The 24,034-nt window shown below is 42.1% G+C and overlaps 1 protein-coding gene across 1 annotated transcript in view; it reads left to right on the top strand.

The window, feature by feature from the left end:
* Window positions 1-23,540, top strand: part of GNGT2 (G protein subunit gamma transducin 2) — a 40,729-nt gene extending 17,189 nt beyond the window's left edge. The window contains exon 2 of the mRNA XM_088443552.1: window positions 23,273-23,540. Coding sequence (XP_088299678.1) covers window positions 23,273-23,398 — 126 coding nt within the window. The 3' untranslated portion in view covers window positions 23,399-23,540. The remainder of the gene's footprint in view (window positions 1-23,272) is intronic.
* The last annotated feature ends 494 nt before the right edge of the window (window positions 23,541-24,034 follow it).

The raw sequence follows: 24,034 nt of genomic DNA, 5'->3' as shown, positions 1-24,034 counted from the left end.
TGGGTGAAGCTGCAATGACAACCATTTATTTACAGAACAGACTATTCTCCAGAAAAGTGGAGAAAACTCTGCATGAATTATAGCAAGAAATCCAGTATGAAACATATAAGCATTTATTGCTGCAAAAAGACGCAGTAAACTGCAGAACCGGTCAGTGGAAGGGATTCTTGTTGGGTACAGCTAATGTTCCAAATGATACAGAATCCTAAATCCCAAAATAGAAAAAGTAACTATAAGTAATAGTATGATATTTGTTGAGAATTAAGTTGAAGATCCCAGCAGACTGGGATAAAGAGGAGAAAACTGACTCCAAAGACAGCAGCAAGACAGCAATTAAACAAGGGATTGAAATCAGCTGCAAACCAGATACCAAAGATACACAGGAGTGCATGGCAGATGAAGGCGATCAACCAGAGAAGACAAAGGTAAAGAACTTGTGCGCCTCTCATATAAATCTGATACAGTCAATATATGTAAACCCATTTCCTGGGAAGAAATAACTGACTTGGAGGCTCTCTGATGGATAAAGCTGGCAAGAGAAGGAATTAGGTTCATGCATGAGAACCAAACAAGGACACTGGCTAGGCTGAAAGCAGGAAGAGAATCCATTGGCTGGAGAGAGACATCAGAGACTATCTAGAAGAAAGGGTCTCATGGATTAAAGCTGGCCACACACTAGACCAACTTACATCCAACCAGCCAACTTGTTGATTGGTTGGAATGAAAATCTGGTAACGTATGGGAGCAAATGATGATCAGCAATTTGCTCCTAAATGCCAGAAAACAGATAAAAATGGTCGTTCAGACAAGTTTGTTAAATGTTTGATCTAAACCATTTGTTCAAACAACAGTTTTGGTCCATTTTCCAGCGTTTGGGAGCAAATTGCTGATTGCATTCCTTACCAGATTTTCATTCCAACCAATCAACTAGTTGGCTGGTTGGATGTAAGTTGGTCTAGTGTGTGGCCAGCTCTAGCCTGTTGAGAAGTGGTGTTGAGATATTACAACAGACTTAAGCTGGCCACACACTAGACCAACTTGCATCCAACCAGCCAACTAGTTGATTGGTTGGAATGAAAATCTGGTAAGGTATGAGAGTAAATGACAATCAGCAATTTGCTCCCAAACGCTGGTAAATGGACAAAAAGTGCTGTTTGAATAAATTGTTTAGTTCAAACATTTAACAAACTTGTCTAACGACCATTTTCATCTGTTTTCTGGCATTTAGGAGCAAATTGATGATTGTCATTTACTCCCATACGGTACCAGGTTTTCATTCCAACCAATCAACAAGTTGGATGGTTGGATGAAAGTTGGTCTAGTGTGTGGCCTGCTTTAACCTTAAGTGCTTGAGTGAATACACTGGAAGGACAGCATGTAGCGCTGTTACGAAATGTTGTTAGTGTGTTATCACTCTGTATACAGTTATGTACTTGGTTGTTGTTGTTAAGGAATGTGAAGATGCTGATGTAATGCTGTTGTTCATATGTATACCTGTCATGTCTGTATGCTGTTAAACCAAACCAGGTTACTATTATAAATAGTTTTGCCACAACAGAGTGTGCCAGTGTGTGCCTGCTGACAGTATATAAGAAAGAAGATTTGATCTGGTAATTAATACCTCTGCTAACACCAGGGGCTGGCTGGCAACTTTCAGCCTGGGGGGCAAACCAGCAAGTGGCCCTGCTTTTCTACCGGTGAGTGCAATTTTAAAAACGGGCATGACAGTAATGTTGGGGGTGTGTACCACAGTAAACTACTACATGCCTGATTTTTTAACCTATATGTTACACATTATAATTACCTTTATTTACTTCAATGACATTGAATATATTACACTATAAGGTGCTTGTTTTTCACCTTCTGTCAAAAAAAAATAAATTTATATACATTGCTTGCAGTGTGCGGGTATGAAATGGTATGTCATGCCGTCACTTCACTTCGGCACCCGTCTGGCACTGGCACCCAATTGACTGTCCCAGTGCTGGTCAACAAGCGGCTGCTCTCTGCTTGTTTAAATTTATCTCCGACAACGAATCAATCATGACTTGCGGAGCAGCAGCCAATCAGGGGAGGCCGGGGCTGGGACTATCACTGTCTCAGCGCCGGTCACCAAGCAGCTGCATGTTTAAATTTGGCTCCGGCCGCGAGCCAATCACGGCTAATGGACCGGCAGCCAATCAGGAGCGGCCATGTGGCCACCCAATTGGCTGACAGTCCGCTAGCTGTCATTTGCTCACAGCCGGCGCTGAATTCAAAATGCCAGTACCACCAAGGAGAAAGATTGGGGAAGGGCCCAGGAAGGGAGCGCAGCGACCACGTTCACCAGAGCAGAGCAGGGTGAGGTGGGCAGTGTGCTGTGGTGTGAAGTATGCTATGAGCTATGGTTTGTGGTGTGCAGTGACTGTGAGGGAATGTGTGCGGTGTTTAAGAGGACGTGGGGGTATGGAAATATCAGGGCCTCAGGATTTGGGCCGGCCTATAAAGCCCCCCTGATATTTCCATACCCCCACTTCAAAATGTCTACTTTGACCACGCACAGATTATATATATATATATATATATATATATATATATACACACACAATCGCACACACTCAATCAACACACACAGTCACACTTAGCACACACACACACAGTCACGCTTAGGGGGTCATTCAGACCCACTCGCAAGTGGCAGTACGCTCGCAAGTGGGTCGATGTTCCCCACTGCGCATGCGCACTACGGAGGGAGCTCCGTCGTGCGCATGCGCGAGACCCGGACTGCGACAGCCAAGCTGTCGCTCTGGGTCTCGCACCAAAGGGGGCGTGCTGTCGATGGTGACTGACAGCACGCCCCCTTTGGTGGGCGTGCCGGGGGCGTGCCTGCCAGACGGAGGCGTTCCCATGGGAACGCCTACCGTCTGAAGCCGGCCCCACTGACATCACTAGTGATGTCAGTGGGAGTGATTTTGGCTCTGATAGAGCCAAAATCACTCCAGGGCTTGTGGCTGGGAAACCCTACCGCAGGGTTTCCGTCACAAGTCCGATGGTCGCAATGGTCAAGACCATCGCGACCATCTTTTTGGACGCTCGTATATGCTGTGGGTGGTCACCCACAGCTATACGAGCGTCCAGGAGGATGCTCCATTTTAATGGAGGAGGGCCCTGATTCAGAGCGAGCACTCTGGTCAGAGCGTCCGGCTCTGAATCAGGCCCTTAGTCAGCACACAGTCACACTTAGTCAGCACACACGCATACATACAGTCACACTTAGGACTTCATTCAGAGCCGCTCGCAAAAAGCAAGCGCTCGCTCTGAATGAGGACAGCCGCATTTTCTTTTTCGACGGCCTCCTGGGCGTTCACTAAGCTGTGGGTTACCACCCACAGCTTTAGCGAGTGACCAGGAGATGGTCCCGATGGTCGAGCCCGTCGCGACCATCGGGGCTTGCGATGAGACCCTTGAGGTAGGGTCTCGTCTGTCGCAAGCCACAGAGAGCTTTCGGCTCTAACAGAGCCTGGAGCTCTCCACTGACATTACTCGTGATGTCAGTGGGGCCACCCCCAAACAGCAGGCGTTCACATGGAAATGCCTCCGTTTGGCCAGCCACCCCACCCGGCTCGCCTACAAAACGGGGCGAGCTGTCGATCACCATCGACAGCTGCCCCGTTTGTAGCGAGCCCCGGAGCGAGAGAATTTCTCTCTCTCTCTGGGGCTTGCGCATGCGCAGTGCGGGTGCTGCACGTGCACAGGGCACAACATTGACCCGCTTGTGAGCCGGTCTGTATGAGACCCTTAGTCAGCACACGCACACACACAGTCACACTTAGTCAGCACACACACAGTCACACTTAGCTCACACACAGTCACACTTAGCACGCACACAGTCACACTTAGTCAGCACACATACAGTCACACTTAGTCAGCACACACACACAGTCACACTTAGTCAGCACACACACAGTCACAGTCAGCACACATACAGTCACACTTAGTCAGCACACACAGTCACACTTAGTCAGCACACATACAGTCACACTTAGTCAGCACACACACACACACACACAGTCACACTTAGTCAGCACACAGTCACACTTAGTCAGCACACAGTCACACTTAGCACACATATACAGTCACACTTAGTCAGCACATACACACGCACACAGTCACTTAGTCAGCACACACACACAGTCACACTTAATCAGCACACACACACACAGTCACACTTAGTCAGCACACACATTTTAAATAACAAAACAACACAAAGTTTATGCCACTGTGACACCCTTCTCTTACCTGGTGTGGGTGTAGAAGACAAGAAGCAAGCACTCCTTATCTCTGCCCTCTCTCCTCCATGGGTGTGATAAAAACATTTATTTTATCATTCAGCTCCTCTTTAGGCTCTTCCCACTCCCCGATAGGCCACGCCCCCTTTTTCATTTTTTCATTCTCCAGCCTCTAGGAATTGTGGGTAGGGAAACCTGGCTGCCCATTGGTCGACAGCGGCCATCTTTTTGTAGCCTGTTATGGGGCAGCCATTTTGTGTTAGCCCCTGTTTCTTGAATCGGCTCTCTGTCTCTGGGCAGCAGCACGGGAGCCGTAGCATCGCATCCTCTGCCTGCCTGTCAGTGCATGCCGGCCCTGACACACTAGTATTGTACCGGCCCGGGGGGCAGATGGCACCCTGCCCCCCGGCCCAGCCCGCCACTGGCTAACACGCAGGACCTGATTTATGCATGTACAGAACGGGTCCTGTGTTATCGTTTGCAGTCCCCCGTTTGCCGCAGTATGATTGACATGCTATGGCATATGGGGGGCAGAGATGGGACTGTTCTCCAAAATGGAGGCATGTCCAAAATAGGAGTGTCATTGGAAGCAGACTTCCTGGACCCAAGTGACCACTTCCGATGGCCAGTCTGAGTAAGCTTTGGCTTATGCAGACTGGCTGAACACTGCGACCATCGATCCAATGGTGCGTCTATTTTTTTTTCTTTTGTTACTTGTTAATTATACATATAACTGAAGTAAAATGGACAAATATGCTGCTGGTGCAGAGCTCAATGCATCTTGTGATACATATGATTGCTAATATGCAGTTTTTCTGTGCTGCTTTTTTATGTAAATTCCATTAATGTAAATTACTTATAATATGCATAAAACTCATCATCGAGTCTAGTATGGTAAAATTACAAATGGACATAATTGCATATATATTTCCTTAGTGCTAAGGTGGATTCGTAAAGCAGTCACAGAGACACTGATATCTATTTATCTGAATTGATGGGAAGGTGCTAAAATAAAAATAAATAAAAAAAGGGAGACCTACCTTTGTGTAATAACACAAAGTAAATATAAGGAGCCTGGTATCTTAAATAAAAATTGCAGTATAAAATCAATATCAGATACACTGAAATATAATTATCAGCAGTTAACAAATATGAATACAATAATTATATAAACCTATAAAAAGACTTCAAGAGCTCCTTATAAATTGTGTAATTTAATAATCCAATGGTACAATTAGCCATAATAGGACACAGTAACTATAATGTGTCAAAACAGGAACTTAGGGCCTGATTCAGAGCCCCTCGCTAGATGCGATCGCTCGCACGATGCGTATGCAAATTGCATAGACAGTGATACTGCACAGCAATCCATTAACATGCCCAGTATTTCTTAGAAAGCGATCACATAGTGTATGCAGACACCCACCAGACTGTTTTAAGACGCCCACTTGTGCACGTCATGTCCAGGAAGTGTATGCAACCATCAGTACATCGGGTAACATCGCATGCTATCGCAGCACTTGAGGTTGACCATACCCTGCCTCAAGCACTGTGAGCACTTCAGTATAAAAACAAGCCAGATGATGGGTACTATGATGCTGTCTTTTAATTATGCACACCTCTAAACGCTGTTGAGATGCTCAGGCACGCCTGCGTTTGCACCTCCACTCCCCCGTTTTTAATGGCCAGCCCCTGTTACCACCTACAAAAGGCTTTCCCTGTCACTGACTCTGCTGGGCTGTCTATGCGCAGCGAGCGAATGCATTGTGAACTTTCGCTAAGGTATGCAAATGCACACTGCGATGCATGTGCACAATGCATACACACTGCATACCATCGGCAGCAGCGAGAGTATGCATCTTAGCGAGCGGGTCTACATGAGCTCCTTAGTTTTATACGGCAGTTCTCCACAGTGTGTCCCCAAAGTCATGAGTTGTGATATATGCTCCATTAATAAAAGTGTCACTGGATATTGACATTATTAATACTTCCATAAAAAAGATATAAAGTGCGTACACATGGTTCTATTAAAATGCACAATATGAACAATATCGATCATATCATTATCGTTCATGTCGTGCATTTTTCGGTGCCTCCAACCCACTAACGACCTGCAATGCGTGGGCAGGCATGGCCGATAACGATACCGTGCATTGCCCGTGCATGCAGCCGACCTGGTCGATATCGACCAGGTTACTATAGGGACCCGCTATCGTTGATCGTGGGTCATTGGCTATCGTTGGTGGGTTGGTGGTGTGCTGGATGATCGATATCGATCATCCAGCACACCTGGGAGATCGTTCAGCGATATAGTTATCACTGACGGTCGTCCCGTGTGTATGCATCAATATACTGATGGAAACTAATTCCAGCTTACCTGCTTTCCTGATATAAAATTAATGGCTCTGTTGCTGTGAGAGTAGACAATGCAGCCTCGCCTGTCAGCAGGCATACTCCAGCTTCCAATCCCAGGTTGAGCGGTCCAAGCAGGGGCGTTTATAGAGAGGATGGGGCCCGTGTGCAGTCTCCGACACGGGCCCCCTTCTCTCTGTCTGGCGGCCGGCAGCGCATTGAGCCCTGCACGGCCAGTGCCGGATTTATAGACTTTGGGCACTATAGTGCACCCAGAGTCTATACAGTATGCGCAGGTCACCGGGAAAATGGCCACAGCGGCCATTTTCCCTGTATTGTGCATGTGCAAACGATGGTAAAATGGCCACGGTGGCCATTTTCCAGCTGTTTTGCAGCGCCGGACACCCGCACCGATGTGGGACTCTGGAGAGGTAAGTAATACTATGGGTGCAGGGTGTGCTGGGCCCCCCTGGACCCAGGGGCCCATGCGCCCTGCACATCCTGCACCCATTATAGAAATGCCCCTGGGTCCAAAGTTTAGCTCCTTAAGCGGCCAGTTTAGCTCCTCATACGGCCAGTAAATACCGGTAAATACCGGGGCTTCCAATCTAAGGTTGTGCAGTACCTAATAAGGGGATCACTGCAATATTAGCACCTTATGCAGCTGGTAACTAAATTCCCAAAACAGTCAACAGGTCAGTGGCGTAAGTTCATCCCAGTCGCCTGGATGCAAGTTCTAATTTGCCACCGCCCTCCCCAAAGAAAAAAAAAGGCAAATAAATGTGATGTATATCAATCTATACACGCGCATGAACATGCACAGGCACACAAACACACTACAATAGAATGTTCCTATTTGCTAAAGTAAATTTGCAGGATATGCACAGGGAGAATACCTTTGTTGCTGCTGCCTGTTGGTATATTTCCACCCAGAAACCGCCTCTGCGCCATTTTTTATTTGAAAACAAAACAGTTGAGTGTTCTGTCTACAACAAGTAATTTTGTGTTACCTACACATTTCCTTTTACCTGTACCCCCTTCTGTCTGTCCGTGCCTCTATATGTGTAGGCTCGCCAGATCATCCCTTCAGGACACACATGAATTACACAGGTTCTGTGGCTGGCTGACTTCAAGTCCGCATATCACCTGGTTTTCATCAGCCACAGACAGGGGTGTTTCTAGAGAGGAGGGGGCCCATGTGCAGTCTCCGACACAGGCCCCCTCCTCTCTGTCCGGAGGCCGGCAGTGCACTGAGCTGTGCGCAGCCAGTGCCGGAATTATAGACTCTGGGCACTAGAGTGTGCCCAGAGTCTATAGAGTATGCGCAGGTCACCGGGGAAAATGGCAGCGACGGCCATTTTCCCATACTGCGCATGCGCAAACGATGGGAAAATGTCCACGGCGGCCATTTTCCAGTCGTCGTATTACTTAACCCCCTGGGACTCCAGGGGGGTAAGTAATACTATGGGTGCAGGGTGTGCGGTGTGGGGCCCCCCTGGACCTAGGGGCCCATGTTCCCCGCACACCCTGCACCATTATAGATACGCCCCTGGCCACAGGACCTGTGTAATCCGCATGTATTCTGAGATAAAGGGATGATATGGCAAGCCTACAAACTTGTTCCCCATTCTGACTCTCAGTTCCCCCTTCCTACCTTTCTGTGCCTCAATCTGCACTCCTTCTGTCTGTCTTGGCCCTTTGTACCTTTTGCATCTCTATGCCCCCTTGTGCCTCTATCTGTGCCCCCTTCTACTAGTTTTCCTTTTCTAAACTTTCCTTTCTCTCCCCCCCCCTCTGTTTTCTCTCTTGGCCACCATGATACACTCCCCCGCACATGCAATTTCCCCTCACTTTGTTATTCTTCTTACCTGTTACCTTGGCTGGGACATCTATAGCCAGGGTCTCCTGCCGCTCAGGGTGAATCAAAGCACTGGTACCTGTCCGCGGACAACACTGCCCCTGCTTTTGTGCTGGCTGCTTTCCCAGTCCCGACCGCTGGCTGCTCTCCCGACTGCTGTGCACTCCCCACAGTGTGTGACAGCCGTACTCAGCATGTTCGCCCAGCCGCCCTGTCAGCATCTCCAAGCTCCCACTCAGCAGGCAGGCTCAGGGTCGCGGTCACATGTTATGTGATGTCCGCGACACGAGCAGAGGGTCCAGGTCACGCTGCAGAGGGTCCAGGTCGCGGTGGAGGGGCTCCGCTGATGCTGCTGATTGGCAATCAGCTCGGCGGCTCCTCTATTACAGGAAGTCATGGAACAGGGGACAATGGAGGATTTGCCCCCTTCAAACCTGGAGCCCGACGGCAACTGCCTCCATTGTCTCCGGCAGTTCCGCCACTGCAACAGGTCCCACACTTGTTTGTTCCAGTTATCTGTAATTTTGTGAAGTGCAAGTATATGTGACAACATATACTTGCACCTGTTCATATGGTTCACATCAGTCGTTTTCTTTTTTTGCCAAGAACGTGGATGCTACAGAGATCAGCGCCAGGATTGAGGTGAGTATGGGATCATTTTTCAAGGTACATCCGTGGAATCTACATGAAGAAGAGGACAGACCAGCTGGTACAGGTAAGTATGTGTGAGTGAGTTAGGTGTATGTATTAAAGTATTGCTAGGTACGGTGTGTGTACTGTGGTTTTTTAACTGTTTATTTTACAGTGGGGGTACAGGTGCCGGCCGCCTGCTGGCACTTGTAGTTCCACAAGAGCAAAAGGGCAGGCATGCTGGCAGCTGTAGTTCCACTGTAAAATACAATAGTTTTCTACTATTTTATACTTTATTAGCCCCCATACCCACAGACCAGGAGTGCGGGGAAAAGCCCTGGGCTTCAGAACATGCCTGAGGTTTCAGGAGAGGGGGGACCTCTTTTTTGGGGGGTCCCCCCTCCCCTGAGATCCCCGGCTTGGCCTGACCGGCTTGGGGTGAGAATTCTTTGGCCATGGAAGCCCGGTAATAGGGTCTCCTGGCTGTGGCATTACACCCCGGTCGGTTTGGGTCCAGTGCTGGTTTTAAATATAGGGGGACCCCTACTCATTTTTTCCCCCTATATTTAAAACCAGCACTGGCCCTGCAGCCAGGTGCTGGTTCCCAAATTATGGGGGAACCCTACTCGTTTTGTTCCCTGTAAATTTTGGAACCAGGACTGGCTGACCAGTCTGGGGCTGGTTATGGCTTTTGGGTGGGGACCCTACGTCATTTTTAAAAAAAAAAATAAAAACTCTATACATTATCTACACATGCAGAAACATGCATAAATCACAATGATCTGTTTTTGTTTCTGGCAAACTCGCAGCTCAGGAGAGTGAGTGTTTGAAACCAATTTCTCTGCAAGTTTGCTCTAATCTCACCCAAGATTGAAATCTCGAATCTTTGTAAATTTGCAAACTACATCTTTATCATGAAATGTACTTCCGAGTTTGCCCGATGGTGAGAAGATTCGAGTTTGAGTTTTACAAGTGAGATTAAAGAACTCTCTCCCAAACTCACCCGAGTTTGCCTTTAGTAAATTTGCAAGATGAAAAACATGCCTAAACTCACCCAAGATTGTCATCTCGACCAAACTTGAATCTTAGTAAATTTACCCATCAGACATTCTAACATATGAAAAACCATCATACATACCATATTTTTCTATAAGTCTCAAAGAAAAAAGTCTTTATATATAAACTGAAAATACAATGTAAAGTTAAATAAAACATAAAAATATAGAATTATACATATATAAAAAACATATACATATACGAAGAAAAAAATATATATACATACTAGACTCCTTCAAAAAATGCTATGCATATAAAAATCAAATATAGACCACATAGTGTATATATCATTGCTTACTAAAAGGACTAATCATGTGATCCATTTTTAACAAATGAATAAGCAATTCAGTAAATTTCATTCCATAAGCTTTTATTTTAAATAGACATAGGGACAAGTTATACATCTAGTGGTTCCACATTTATAGCAACCTTTGGGTTGTGGTTTAAACTACAAATCCATCAACATCTCAGGTGTACTTCTAGAATTTTTAAAATGGTTTGAGGCTAAGATTATTTTGAGACTTTCGGTCTTCTTGAAAATAATAGTTAGATTATTACAAGGATCAATTAATGATAAACTATCAGATACAAGCATGGGATCATTTGTTATTAACAATCATTTTGATCTTAGGAGTTGCCCTATTATATCTGGAAATAAACTTTGGGGCATAATTCATCTTAATTTTAACTTGTGATGGAATATTAGATTCTTCAGTCATATTTCCTACAGTTTTTTTCTGCTTAAATGGATCTTCTTGTTTCAGTAATCTAGTCTTAGTCAAAGCTACCTTAAGTAAAGTGGATGGATAATTTCTATCCCTAAAGGCCTCAAGCATTTCCCAAGCCTGCATCTCAAAATCAACATCCCTGGAGCAATTCCTCCAAAGCTCATGCAATTGTCCTGAAGGGATATTATCCAACCATGGTTTAAAATGGCAACTATTGTAAGATATAAAAGATATTTATAAGAATCCACCTCCTTTCTATAAGTCTGGGTCACAATTCCCCTGTTTTCTACCAATAAGTCTATATCCAGAAAGGTCATTCTAGATTGATCAAAGCAACTAGTAAATTATATTGATTAGTGTTAAGTGTAACAAAATGTGAAATAATGTGCTCATCACCATCCAAAATAGAGAATAGATCATAAATCAAATGGTCATAGTAAACAATCTTTGAACCAAGTTCACTGTTCCAAACATGTTGCTCCTCATAGGCACCCATGTATAGGTTGGCAAAACTGGGCGCAAATCATGTCACCATGACCGTCCCAAGGATTTGGAGAAAAAAATGTGTTATTAAACATAAAAATAAATTTCTGAAAGAATAAACAACATAGAATTATTAAGAAACTTATGCTGTCTCTCTGTAGTACTAATATCATTCCTAGGAATATTCTCTACAAGCTTTGAGACCTGACATTGCCTGGGTTGAATACTGGACCCTGCACTGCAGCCTTTATTTGTTTACATTGTCCTTACCTATAACTCCATTCCATTGATACTGAAAAGAACCTCACTGTTGGCCACCATGCCTGTAAATAGGGGCATAACTACCACGGGTGCAAGGGATCTAGCGGCTATGGTGCCTGAGCTGCCTCTATGGCCTGTCACTCCCCCTGCACCCAGGCAAGCACTCAAGGTGGGACGGTACAGTCAGAGCCATCAAGGGGGACCAGGTGTCAGTGATGTTGATTTGGTGCGGCCCACCAGCTGATTACAGCTGGCTCACTGGCAGGCAGCCATGGAGTGACAGCACTGCCGGTCATGAGGCAATCAGAGCTTATGGACCAGCAGCCAATCAGCAGTAGCAGCTCCTGATTGGCTGCTAGTCTGTGATCTCCGATTAGCTTGCGACTGGTAACAGATTCAAATTGTGCCACTGCTGTCTGTTCATGTTTGCCGCTGCCTGCTGGTGTGCCAGCTGTAATCAGCTGGCATCTGGCCCCAAATCCACACCTGCTGGCTGTTGATGGCACACAGGGGAGACGAGAGGCTGCTGGAGACACATGTGGAGGTGAGTTGTTGGGGGGCATAATGTATAAGGGACACTACTATTGTTTGGAATAAGCTGTTATATTGGGCACAACTACTATGTGGCATAATCTGTAAAGGGAATTACTGTGTGGCATAATGTGTAAGGGGTATTATTGTGTGGTATAAGGGACATTACTGTGTGGCATATAAGGGGCACTACTACTGCATGGCATAATGTATATAAGGGGTACTACTGTGTGGCATAACATGAATGGGCAAAGTGTGGCATTACCTGAATGGGGTCTGTGTGGCATAACTTGAATGATCTCTATGTGGGGGCAAATGTATGTGTTTTTTTACCTCTGGGGGGCCCTTTTAAGATCTGGCTATGTGGCCTATAAAGTTCTAGTTACACAATCTTGCATGCAAACACAGAGGCTCTGGATTTAATATGAACTTGAATGAGTCATCAAGTTTGTTCAAACTGAGTTAAAAGTATACTTTTGTAGCTCTCTCACAGGTTTTGGCAGACTGCCAATTTCAACTGGAGTCAGCCCTGGTACCTTTGTAATTTAAGAGTGTCCTTATTTTTAGGGATTGTGTGACAGGGTGTGGCTCTGACGAAGTTCAAACCTAGGCAAATATCTAATCTTGGTCAAACTACACCACCATGCCAATTTGGTGGAGCTAGGTCCAAAACTCTAGCTGTGCATAAAGGACAAACAGATGGATAGACAGACAGACAGATTGACACACTTTCTCGCTTATAATATAGATAGCATGGATACCTTTTTCATAAGGGAGATTAAAATAGAGTGCTTTCACATCACTGGTTAAAAAAATAATAAGCGTCTTTCTATTTAATCCCCTAAAGATTCTCTAAAAAGAGAGCCACATCCTTTATATGCATCTTAAGAGAGGCAGTGTGTGATTGTAAATTGTAAATAAAAATCCACAAAATGTGATAGATTGCTTGTGAGGGAACCTACACCTGAAATAATAGGATCACCCGGGGAAGGTTTAACTGATTTGCGAATATATGGGAGGTGATAATATGTGGGTATAATCTAATGTTTTGGGATTAAGAATTGATATTTCTTCTTAGAGTTGATGTTATCATGTAAAGTTTTATCTAGTAAAATGTTAAGTTCCTGCTAATATTGTTCTGCTGGATTTTTATTGATATGTCTCTTTGTCCATTAGATGGCGGTCTGCTTCCTTGACATAATCTGTAATGTCTTGGATAAACCCCCCCCCCCTCCATTATCAGCTTGCTTGAAGGTCAATGTGGGATCATTCACAGGCTCCCTCATGGCTTTCCTCTCTACTGGGATTAGATTATGCCTATATTTTCCATTTTTGCTCTCCTCTATGCATAACATAGTCAGTTTATAGAAGGTGTCTATCTATGAACTTTTAAACTGCAAGGAGCAAAACTGAGAGACCTTTCTAAAATTATTTCCATCATAAGTCATCTTTTTATCTATATTGAATGTTGGAATCTCAGTAACTGCCTCATCCACAGTCAGACTCTCTCTCATAAAATCGTACAGTATTTGGACTCCTAACACATTAATTACCGACCGCATAAGTCGTTAATATTGCAGTGAACCGCTTATTAGGTACCGATCAACTTTGGGTTGGAATTTACCTGTAATAGCTAAACCTTGGACCTCTCAACATGGGATTGGAAGCCCCAGCATACTTGCTGACAGGTGGGGTTGTATTGTCTATTCTCACAGCAACAGAGTCATAATTTTTATATCAGGAAAGCAGGAATTAGTTTCCATCAGTATATATATATATATATGTATATATAGCAGTGAAGATGTGGATGGCACTCAGAGTCTGAACAGCAATAATAAAGCACTTAACACAGTCTAATATAAAGCCAACGTTTCAGGGTGATCATCCCTTTAATCAAGACATGTCTTGATAAAAGGGATAATCACCCTGAAATGTTGGCTTTACATTAGACTGCATTAAGTGCTTTATTATTGCTGTTCAGACTCTGAGTGCCATCCACATCTCCACTACTATATCACATTCCAAGGGAAAAGCAACAGAGCAGGCTGGTTCTTTGTTTATTTTTGAGTGCCGGACATCTTTTGCATATATATATATATATATATATATATTTATATATATATATACATATATATACAGTGCCATTCAAAACTTTGGACACACCTTCCCATTCAATGATTTTTGAACTTAGTTTTATACTACAGTTCTCCACAGTGTCTCCCCAAAGTCATGAGTTGTGATATATCTTCCAATAGTAAAAGTGTCACTAGACTTTGACAGTATTAATACTTACTATATGTGTATATATATATATATATATATATATATACACATATAGTATCAGTCAATGTTTGGACACACCTTCTCATTCAATGTTTTTTGTTTATTTAAATTATTTTCAAACATAGTAGATTAATACTGAAGACTTCAAAACTATGAAAGAACACACATTGAATTATGTTGTAAACTAAAAAGTGTTAAACAAATCGAAATATGTTTTATATTTTAGATTTCTCAAAGTAGCCCCCTTTTGCTTGGATGACAGCTTTGCACAATCTTGGCATTCTCTCAATCAACTTCATGAGGTAGTCTCCTTGATTGGTTTTCCAACAGTCTTGAAGGAGTTCCCAGAGCTGCTGACCACTTGTTGGCCACTTTTCCTGCACTCTGCGGTCCAACTCATCCCAAACCTGCTCAATTGGGTTTAGAATGGGTGATTTTCGAGATCAGGTCATCTGACGCAGCACTCCATCACTTTCATTCTTGGTCAAGTAGCCATGCTGGTTAAGTGTGCCTTGAATTTTGAATAAATCACCGACAGTGTCACCAGCAAAGCACCCCCACACCATCACACCTCCTCCATGCTTCACAGTGGGAACCACACATGCAGAAACCATCAGCTCACCTTCTGTGCATCTCACAAAGACATGGCGTTTGGAACCAAAGATCTCAAATTTGGACTCATCAGACCAAAGTACAGATTTGCACTGGTCTAATGTCCATTCCTTGTGTTTCTTGGCCCAAACAATTCTCTTCTTCTTGTTGTTCATCCTCAGTAGTGGTTCTTCACAGCAATATGACCATGAAGGCCTGATTCACGCAGTCTCCTCTGAACAGTTGATGTTGAGATTTGTCTGCTACTGTACTTAAACTCTGTGAAGACTTTATGTGGTCTCTAATCTGAGGTGCTGTTAAGTAGCGGTGTCTGAGGCTGGTAACTCTAATGAACTTATCCATTGCAGCAGAGGTAACTCTGGTCTTTCTTTCCTGGGGCAGTCCTCATGAGAGCCAGTTTCATCATAGTGTTTGATGGTTTTTGCAACTACTTTTGAGGATACATTCAAAGTTGTTGAAATTTTACATATCGACTGACCTTCATGTCTTAAAGTAATGAAGGACTGTTGTTTCTTTTTACTGAGTTGAGTGGTTGGTGCCATAATATGGATTACAACAGTAGTCAGATAGTGGTGTCCATTGTCTACTAACCCTACCTCTGTACAACACAACTGATGGTCTCAAACACATTAAGAAGGCAAGTAATTCCACAGATTGACTTTTGACAAGGCACACCTGTTAATTCAAAACCATTCCAGGAGACTACCTCTTGAAGCTGATTGAAAGAGTGCCAAGAGGGTGCAAAGCTGTCATCCAGGCAAAAGGGGGCTACTTTGAGGAATCTAAAATATAAAACATATTTTGATTTAACACTTTTTGTGTACAACATAATTCCATATGTGTTCTATCATTGTTTTGATGCCTTCAGTATTAATCTACTATGTTGAAAATAATTTAAATAAACAAAAACCATTGAATGAGAAGGTGTGGCCAAACTGTTGACTGGTACTACATATACATATATATATATATATATATATATATATTTCTGGAAGTATTAATACTGTCAATGTCTAGTGACACTTACTATTGGAAGATATATCACAACTCATGACTTTGGGGACACACTGTGGAGAACTGCAGTATAAAACTAAGGCCCTCATTCAGAGCCACTCGCTAGCGGCAGTACGCTCGTTCCGAGCGATGTTCGCACATCTGCGCATGCGTACGGTTTTTAGTACGCATGCGCGAACCAGTCAGTCCGGCCGAAAATCGTTGGTACGCAATATAGCGAGGGCCTGCTATTTTGAGTGACAGAATGAGGCGTATGTGGGTGGTAACAGGGGAAGGTGCTTGAAAACGGGGAGTGGAGATCCGAACGCAGGCGTGCTTAAAGGTCAAAACGGGCGTTTTAAGGGAGTGCATAATTAATACAGCAGCGTCATTGACCACGTCACTTGGTTTTTTTTTAACTCAGAACTGCTCGCAAAATAGCGGTTGAAAAAACCAACCACAAGAATAGCGAGCAGTTCATACGCTGTACGATGTACTCGATTAATCTAATAAATAGCGGACATGACGTATGGTGCGTGCGGCCAGGGGGCGTTTTTATAAAAAAAACGAGCATATGTTTTGCTCGCTCGTTCAGACTTAGAGGTGGGAACAGACTGCAATTTGCGAACGGATCATTTGAATAGCCACCCCTTGTTTTTGAACAAACGACCACAAATAGCGAACGGCTCTGAATCAGGCCCTAAGTTCCTGTTTTGATTCCTTATAGTTACTAAGTGTCCTATTGTGTCTGTATCATTGGATGATTAAATTACATAGTTTACAAGGAGTCCTTGAAGTTTTTTTTTTATAGGTCTATATATATTTTATTCATTTTTGTTAATTGCTGGTTATTTTATTTCAGTATATATGATATTAATTGTCAACTGCAATTTTTAGAATATTTTTTAATATGTTTGGGTAATGTAAATATATATATATATATATATATACTTATGTATGTTTCCTGAGGAAGGGGACCCAATCCCCGAAACATTGAATAAAGACACCCCAGCAAGGGGTTTGTACACTATTGATATACAAGTCTCTGAGTGACGCATGTTTACCTGATTCTAAATATTGAGGGTGCTATCCCTCCAGGAAGGCACCGGAGCAGGACATTGATTTGATTCATGAGTGCCGGGGTTCACCAAATAGTATATATATATATATATATATATATATATATATATATACAGTCAGGTGCATAAATATTGGGACATTGACAGAATTTTCATATTTTGGCCTCTGTTCAACACCACAATGGCTTTGAAATGAAACAAACTAGATGTGCTTTAACTGCAGACTTTCAGATTTAATTTGAGGGTAATTACATCCAAAGCAGGTGAATGGTGTTGGAATTGCAACGGTTTCTATATGTGCCTCCTGCTTTTTAAGGGGCCAAAAGTAATGGGACTATCAACTCAAAAGCTATTTCATAGACAGGTGTGGGCTATTCCCTCATTATGTCATTATCAATTAAGCAGGTAAAAGGTCTGGAGTTGATTCTAGGTGTGACATTTGCATTTGGAATCAGTTGCTGTCAACTCTCAATATGAGATCCAAAAAGCAGTCCCTATCAGTGAAGCAAGCCATCATTAGGCTGAAAAATCAAAACAAACCCATCAGAGAGATAGCAAAAACATTAGGTGTGGCCAAATCAACTGTTTGGAACATTCTTAAAAAGAAAGAACACACTGGAGAGCTCAGCAACACCAAAAGACCCGGAAGACCACGGAAAATAACTGTGGTGGATGACAGAAGATTATATCCCTGGTGAAGAAAAACCCCTTCACAACAGTTGGCCAAATCAAGAACACTCTCCAGGAGGTAGATGTATATGTGTCAAAGTCAACAATCAAGAGAAGACTTCACAAGAGTGAATATAGAGGGTTCACCACAAGATGTAAACCATTGGTGAGCCACAAAAACAGGAAGACCAGATTAGAGTTTGCCAAACAACATCTAAAAAAGCCATTACAGTTCTGGAACAACATCCTATGGACAGATGAGACAAATATCAACTTGTACCAGAGTGATGGGAAGAGAAGAGAAGGAAAGGAACTGCTCATGATCCAAAACATACCACCTCATCAGTGAAGCATGGTGGTGGTAGTTTCGTGACGTGGGCATGTATGGCTGCCAATGGAACTGGTTCCCTTGTATTTATTGATGATGTGACTGCTGACAAAAGCAGCAGAATGAATTCTGAAGTGTTTTGGGCAATATTATATGCTCATATTCAGTCAAATGCTTCAGAACTCATTGGACGGTGCTTCACAGTGCAGATGGACAATGACCCGAAGCATACTGCAAAAGCAACCAAAGAGTTTTTTAAGGCTAAAAAGTGTAATGTTATGCAATGGCCAAGTCAATCCCCTGACCTGAATTCGATTGAGCATGCATTTCACTTGATGAAGACAAAACTGAAGGGAAAATGCCCCAAGAACAAGCAGGAACTGAAGACATTTGCAGTAGAGGCCTGGCAGAGCATCACCAGGGATGAAACCCAGCGTCTGGTGATGTCTATGCATTCCAGACTTCAGGCTGTAATTGCCTGCAAAGGATTTGCAACAAAGTATTAAAAAGTGAAAGTTAGATTTAGGATTGTTTAGTTTGTCCCATTACTTTTGACCCCTTAAAAAGTGGGAGGCACATATAGAAACCATTGTAATTCCTACACCGTTCACCTGATTTGGATGTAATTACCCTCAAATTAAATCTGAAAGTCTGCAGTTAAATCACATCTTGTTTGTTTCATTTCAAAGCCATTGTGGTGGTGAATAGAGGCCAAAATATGAAAATTCTGTCAATGTCCCAATATTTATGGACCTGACTGTATATATATATATATATATATATATATATATATATATATATATATATAGTCTCTCAATAATCCGGCACTCAATAGCTGAAGTACAACTTTGTGTGTCTGTGCTAAATTATATAAACCTCCAACTGGTCCAGAATAAATCGAGTCCACGCATGGCACTACTGTTTCAATAATTGTATTTCGTACTTGATTAGTACATATCATTAGCATACAGCAATAACATGCAATGTTTCAGGATCGCTAAGAACCCCGTCCTCAGGCTGCTGCACTATACTAAATAACAGCTTTGCTATTCAGCCGCCGGTATTTCATTCCGATTCTATATAATATATATAATTTTATTTTATTTTTTTTAAGATATACAAGACACCTTATATTTATTTTGTGTCATTAAACAAAGGAAGGTCAGTGCAAATCTCCTTTTTCTCATTAATTTTCAATTTTATTTCAAAGGAGTGCCGAACCGCTCTGATACTGCTGCAGACCTGCATTGGTGTTTTGGCTGATTGACAAATACTTGTGTAAGCTTATAGATCATATTTACAGCCAATGGATCTTTTAAAAATTCTATTTTGTAAAATAAGAATATAACTTTCATAATGCACTTTTCCTTCTTCTTCCTAAAACTGAATGTGGAGCTCCACTTAATGACCCAGGAGAACTCCAGACACCACTGAAATTCTATCTGTAGAGTAGATTTGCCTTTTTAAGGGGTTGCTGATAATAAATATTAGGGGTAAATTTACTAAGCTTCAGTTTTGTTTTTTTGGGGCGATTTTTTTGTTTACTAAAGGCAATATAAAAATAAACAATAATAAGGACAGCGCAAACACACATAAAATGCTGCCCCTGAGGGGAATAGAAAGCTCTTCACATTACTCTCAAAACAATCACATAAACAAATAACAACTTCACCTCATATGGCGCAATAAACGTAAAAAGAGTCCTTACATCACAGAAACAAGTTCATAAATCAATGAATGTTCTCAATTTTTCATCAGGATATGGATTTTTCTCCAAATACAATCCTTCTTCAAAAAGGTCCTCAATAATTAATATAGAAAAGAAGAGAACAAAACATGGTGCAATATAGCCAAAAAAATGTTTTTGGAAAAAATTAATTTATTACATCACACTCACATTTGAAAAAACTTAAAATCGCATATAACCATAAATGGTAAAGGCTGGGGTATCAGTGGGCTTATTTCATCTATATATTACCCTCCCAGATGGAATAGGGATTGAGGTACAGGGTCCTAGTATTCTCCCTTCTCCTTCAGGCAAAACAAAGATGATAACAGCAAATCCCCATATGCTGAAACAGTCACCATGCTTAAAGCTTTTTGGACGTCCTGTCCTTCATCAGAAGCATGTGTGAACTCACTATCATAGCACATATATATACCAAAGCTAATAGGAGGGACACTCCCCCAATCAGTCTCAATAATGTCCGCTGATTACCGCCGCGTGGCGCCGGCAGAAATAACGTCATCATGTGGTGTCCGCAACCGGAAGTGACGTTATCATTGGGCGCCCGGAACCGGAAGTGACGTCATCGTTAGGCGTCCGCAACCGGAAGTCCGTCACATTGCGTTCCACCAGAAACCGGAAGTGAAGATTTGAGATGCGTTCCACCATGTTTTTAATCCTAAACAGGAAGCTCTATGTGTTCCACTTCCATCCAGAATAAAAAATAGGAATTCTGTAGCTTTTAGGTCCCATTTTAGACACAGTCCATAAAAGTCCATAAATATGTAAATAAAAACATATAAAAAACCAATTAATAAAACACAAATAAAGTTAAAACTAGGAGTATAAAGAACAATGAATACTAAAGAATTGAGACAAATATAAAAGATATATCATATAAAAACCAGCAAAAACTCATAAAAACCATTTACGTTCGAATTCACCATTTAAACCATTTGGGGTCAGAGTGTCCAGTTTATAAATCCATTTCATTTCTGATTTGGACAATCTGACCTCCACATCTCTACTTTTCCATTAGGTTTAATGGTTTGAATCCCCCAGAAAGATTTGAATTTATTTGGGTTAGACTGGTGCTCTATTTTATAAAATGCATGGACACTGTATGAGTTTCAAGGCCTTTTTTAATGTTATAGACGTGTTCCGCCAATTGTGTCTTCAAATTTCTACTCGTTTTCCCTATATATACAAGACCACACTGGAACTCTAAGCCATAAATCACATTTTTAGAATTACAGGTAATTAGAGATTTTATTACCTGTAATTCTAAAAAGGTGACAAAAGGAACCGATAATGAATCATATAAAGGTTTCTTTAGACAAGGAAATCTTTCACCCCACGTGTATCCCAAGGTAAGAGGTACTGCGTACCGTTCACTCACTCAGAGATAAATTCTGGAAGTCATACAAAGGTTTCTTTGCTCTTATGAATGATTGCGTACCAAACTCACGATTTTCAAAGATTACTCTTTCACATCAAGGTTTCTTTTTTCCTTCTGGTGGGAGCAGGTTTATAGGGGGTTTGTGTGTAGAAATTGCATGTGGTATATTTTACCTTATAGAAAACCACCAGAAACTGTTGGTCTAATTGTGGTCTATTTTGGGATGGTTTCGTCAATGGTTTTGTCATCTGTTTTCATCGGAAATGTCAAACTGACTAACATTACCATTGGTTTTCAAATAACATGATGCATTATAAATACACATCTTTTAGACACAAACACGCCATCTATACCTGTCAGTTTCCATCATTAAAACCAACGGTTACGGTAGTAAATTTACAGCTAGGTCTCAAAGAAACTGCTCACATACATTCAAATAAACCCTCTATGTTACTGAATTCTCGCTCCTCTTCAATCTTCTCTCAGAAGACAATGTGAAAACAGTGATCAGCATTTAATGCTGGCTATGCCTATAATCAATTTAAAAAAACAAAACAAAATCCAGATTTTTCAAAAACCATACCTTGAAGACTTCTTCATTTCCTGCTAAATACCTCTCTATGCATACAGACACATATGTATGACACTGGTACAGAAGAACAAGTGTCAATTATTAGTATGCAGGTAGTTTTAATATATTTTTGAATCATTTAGGGGCAGATTTTCACAACCTGATTTTCTCCGGTGCGTATGGGATGTGATAAACCCTACCAAATTCACATTTCGATATTTGAATACATCACAAGGATGTATCAAATATCACATGCAGGGACAGAGCTTGTGGGAAAGCTCTATCCCTGCAAATCTAGTCTCTGCACTTCTCACAGTATTTGAAAAAACTACCCTGAGAGTGTGACTGCGCATGCGATACCAGCTAAGGTAACTTTTCTGACACCTCCTGCTTAAAACCCAAAAAGTCAGAAGGATCGTGAGGCCCCGCTTTCACGGTCTGTATTCATACTTAAAAACAAGATCAAGCGAGCTTTTGCCCTTCTGCTCCACGGGAGGTTTCGGTCCGCCCTAATCACACACGATCCTTCTCCCCTACAAAGCTAACACTTACCTGCACTCTGCTGCAGTCAAGAATCGGTGTCCGACAACTTCATGTGACCTCAGTCAGCTGGTCAGTGCTCTAAACTGAGATGCCGGCTGAGAGTTTCACAGCATCAGCTGACTGGGGTCACAGGAGATGGACACAGATCCCTGACTGCAGTAGTGTGCAGATAATTGTTAGCTTATTATTTTCTCTTTTAACTTTTTATTTCTTCAGTAATCAGCCTGTGGTCTATTTAGACACACATGGCTGATTGCAAGTGTCAGTTTTGAGCTCTGTTCTGGCTGAGAGCAGAACTGGAGTAGTGGAAATGGAAGGGAAGCTATAGAACGCCATCTGAAGATGGCATTATTATCATAGGGCTCCCTCTGTTATTTGTTTTCTATTTAATTTTAGTAAATTTGGGAAGATCACATTTCCCATTACAAGTTTGGGAAATGCAATCTGATTACTAAAAAAATGTGAATTTAAGTATTTGGAGGAGAATTCTGCGAATTCTCGTCCAAAAGCCCTTTTATACACTTAGGTGATAAACCCGTTTTCACATTATTTTAGTAAAAATAATATTGATACAGTAAACATGCCCCTAAATGTCAATTCACAATGATAAGACCACTTTAAAAAATGAAAGTCACCACACACTGGAAGCAACCAGTTTATCGGTTAAGCTAAATTCTCATGAATATTAGTTTATCACCTCACTAGGGGTCAGTGACATCACTAATGATAATTATGAGAGACAATTAACATTCATGAGACACTGATGGATAATTATGAGGGCCAAATAATATCCATGAGACACTGGTTGTACACAAAGACATTTTTTCTCTTACATGTTAATTTTACAGTGATATTTTGTAATATATTTTTATATATATAAATATATATATATTTCTTTCTAGGTTTCTAAATCTGCACAAGAAATTAAGACCTTTGTTGAATCTTTAGCGACAGAAGATCCCTTGCTGAAAGGAGTACCAGAAGATAAAAACCCATTTAAAGAGAAGGGTGGCTGTTCCGTATCCTGACATATGTTATGCCTCATTCTATGGAGCCATACAATTAATTTTACTGTATTATTTCCCTCTATGTAACAAGAATACGTGGATACACTCCTTGTGTATTATTAGATTTCTTGTAATTACAATAAATTTGGTTTATGATTACAAATTTTAGAATTAACTATACAGTTAATATAACGCAACTAGTGTTGGAGTTTGAAATAAAACAGACAGGTTGGCTTGCAGAAAAGTATTATTGTACATATAGCAACAATGTCAATCAAACCCAGTTCAACAAATAGATGACAATATATGGTGAACTGTGGTACACTTAACCAGTGTCGGACTGGAGCATGAAGGGCCCACCAAGGGATGCAGTGATAAAGGCGCATGCTTAAGGGGTGTGACCAGCCTACAGAGATGGTGTGGCTAGCTACCACAGAGGTACTTGGCCAACTATACACAGACAGGGCCCCTTTATAAAGGAGTGGACATAGGTGTGTCAGGACCAAACACTTTAATTGGCAGGAGGGCTAATCTTGGTATATTTTCCATAGAAACAAAACAAGCACCCAAATTCATCCATGATCCTGCTCCAATAAGTTACTGACTCCTAGAGGATGGGGTGGAGTGCTCAGGCAGTGGTGCCTAATAGATATATCC

This window comes from Taudactylus pleione, unplaced genomic scaffold, assembly GCF_031769625.1.
Source record: "Taudactylus pleione unplaced genomic scaffold, aTauple2 ptg000331l, whole genome shotgun sequence".
Classification (NCBI taxonomy): domain Eukaryota; kingdom Metazoa; phylum Chordata; class Amphibia; order Anura; family Myobatrachidae; genus Taudactylus; species Taudactylus pleione.
This window is presented reverse-complemented; position numbering and strand designations above follow the sequence as displayed.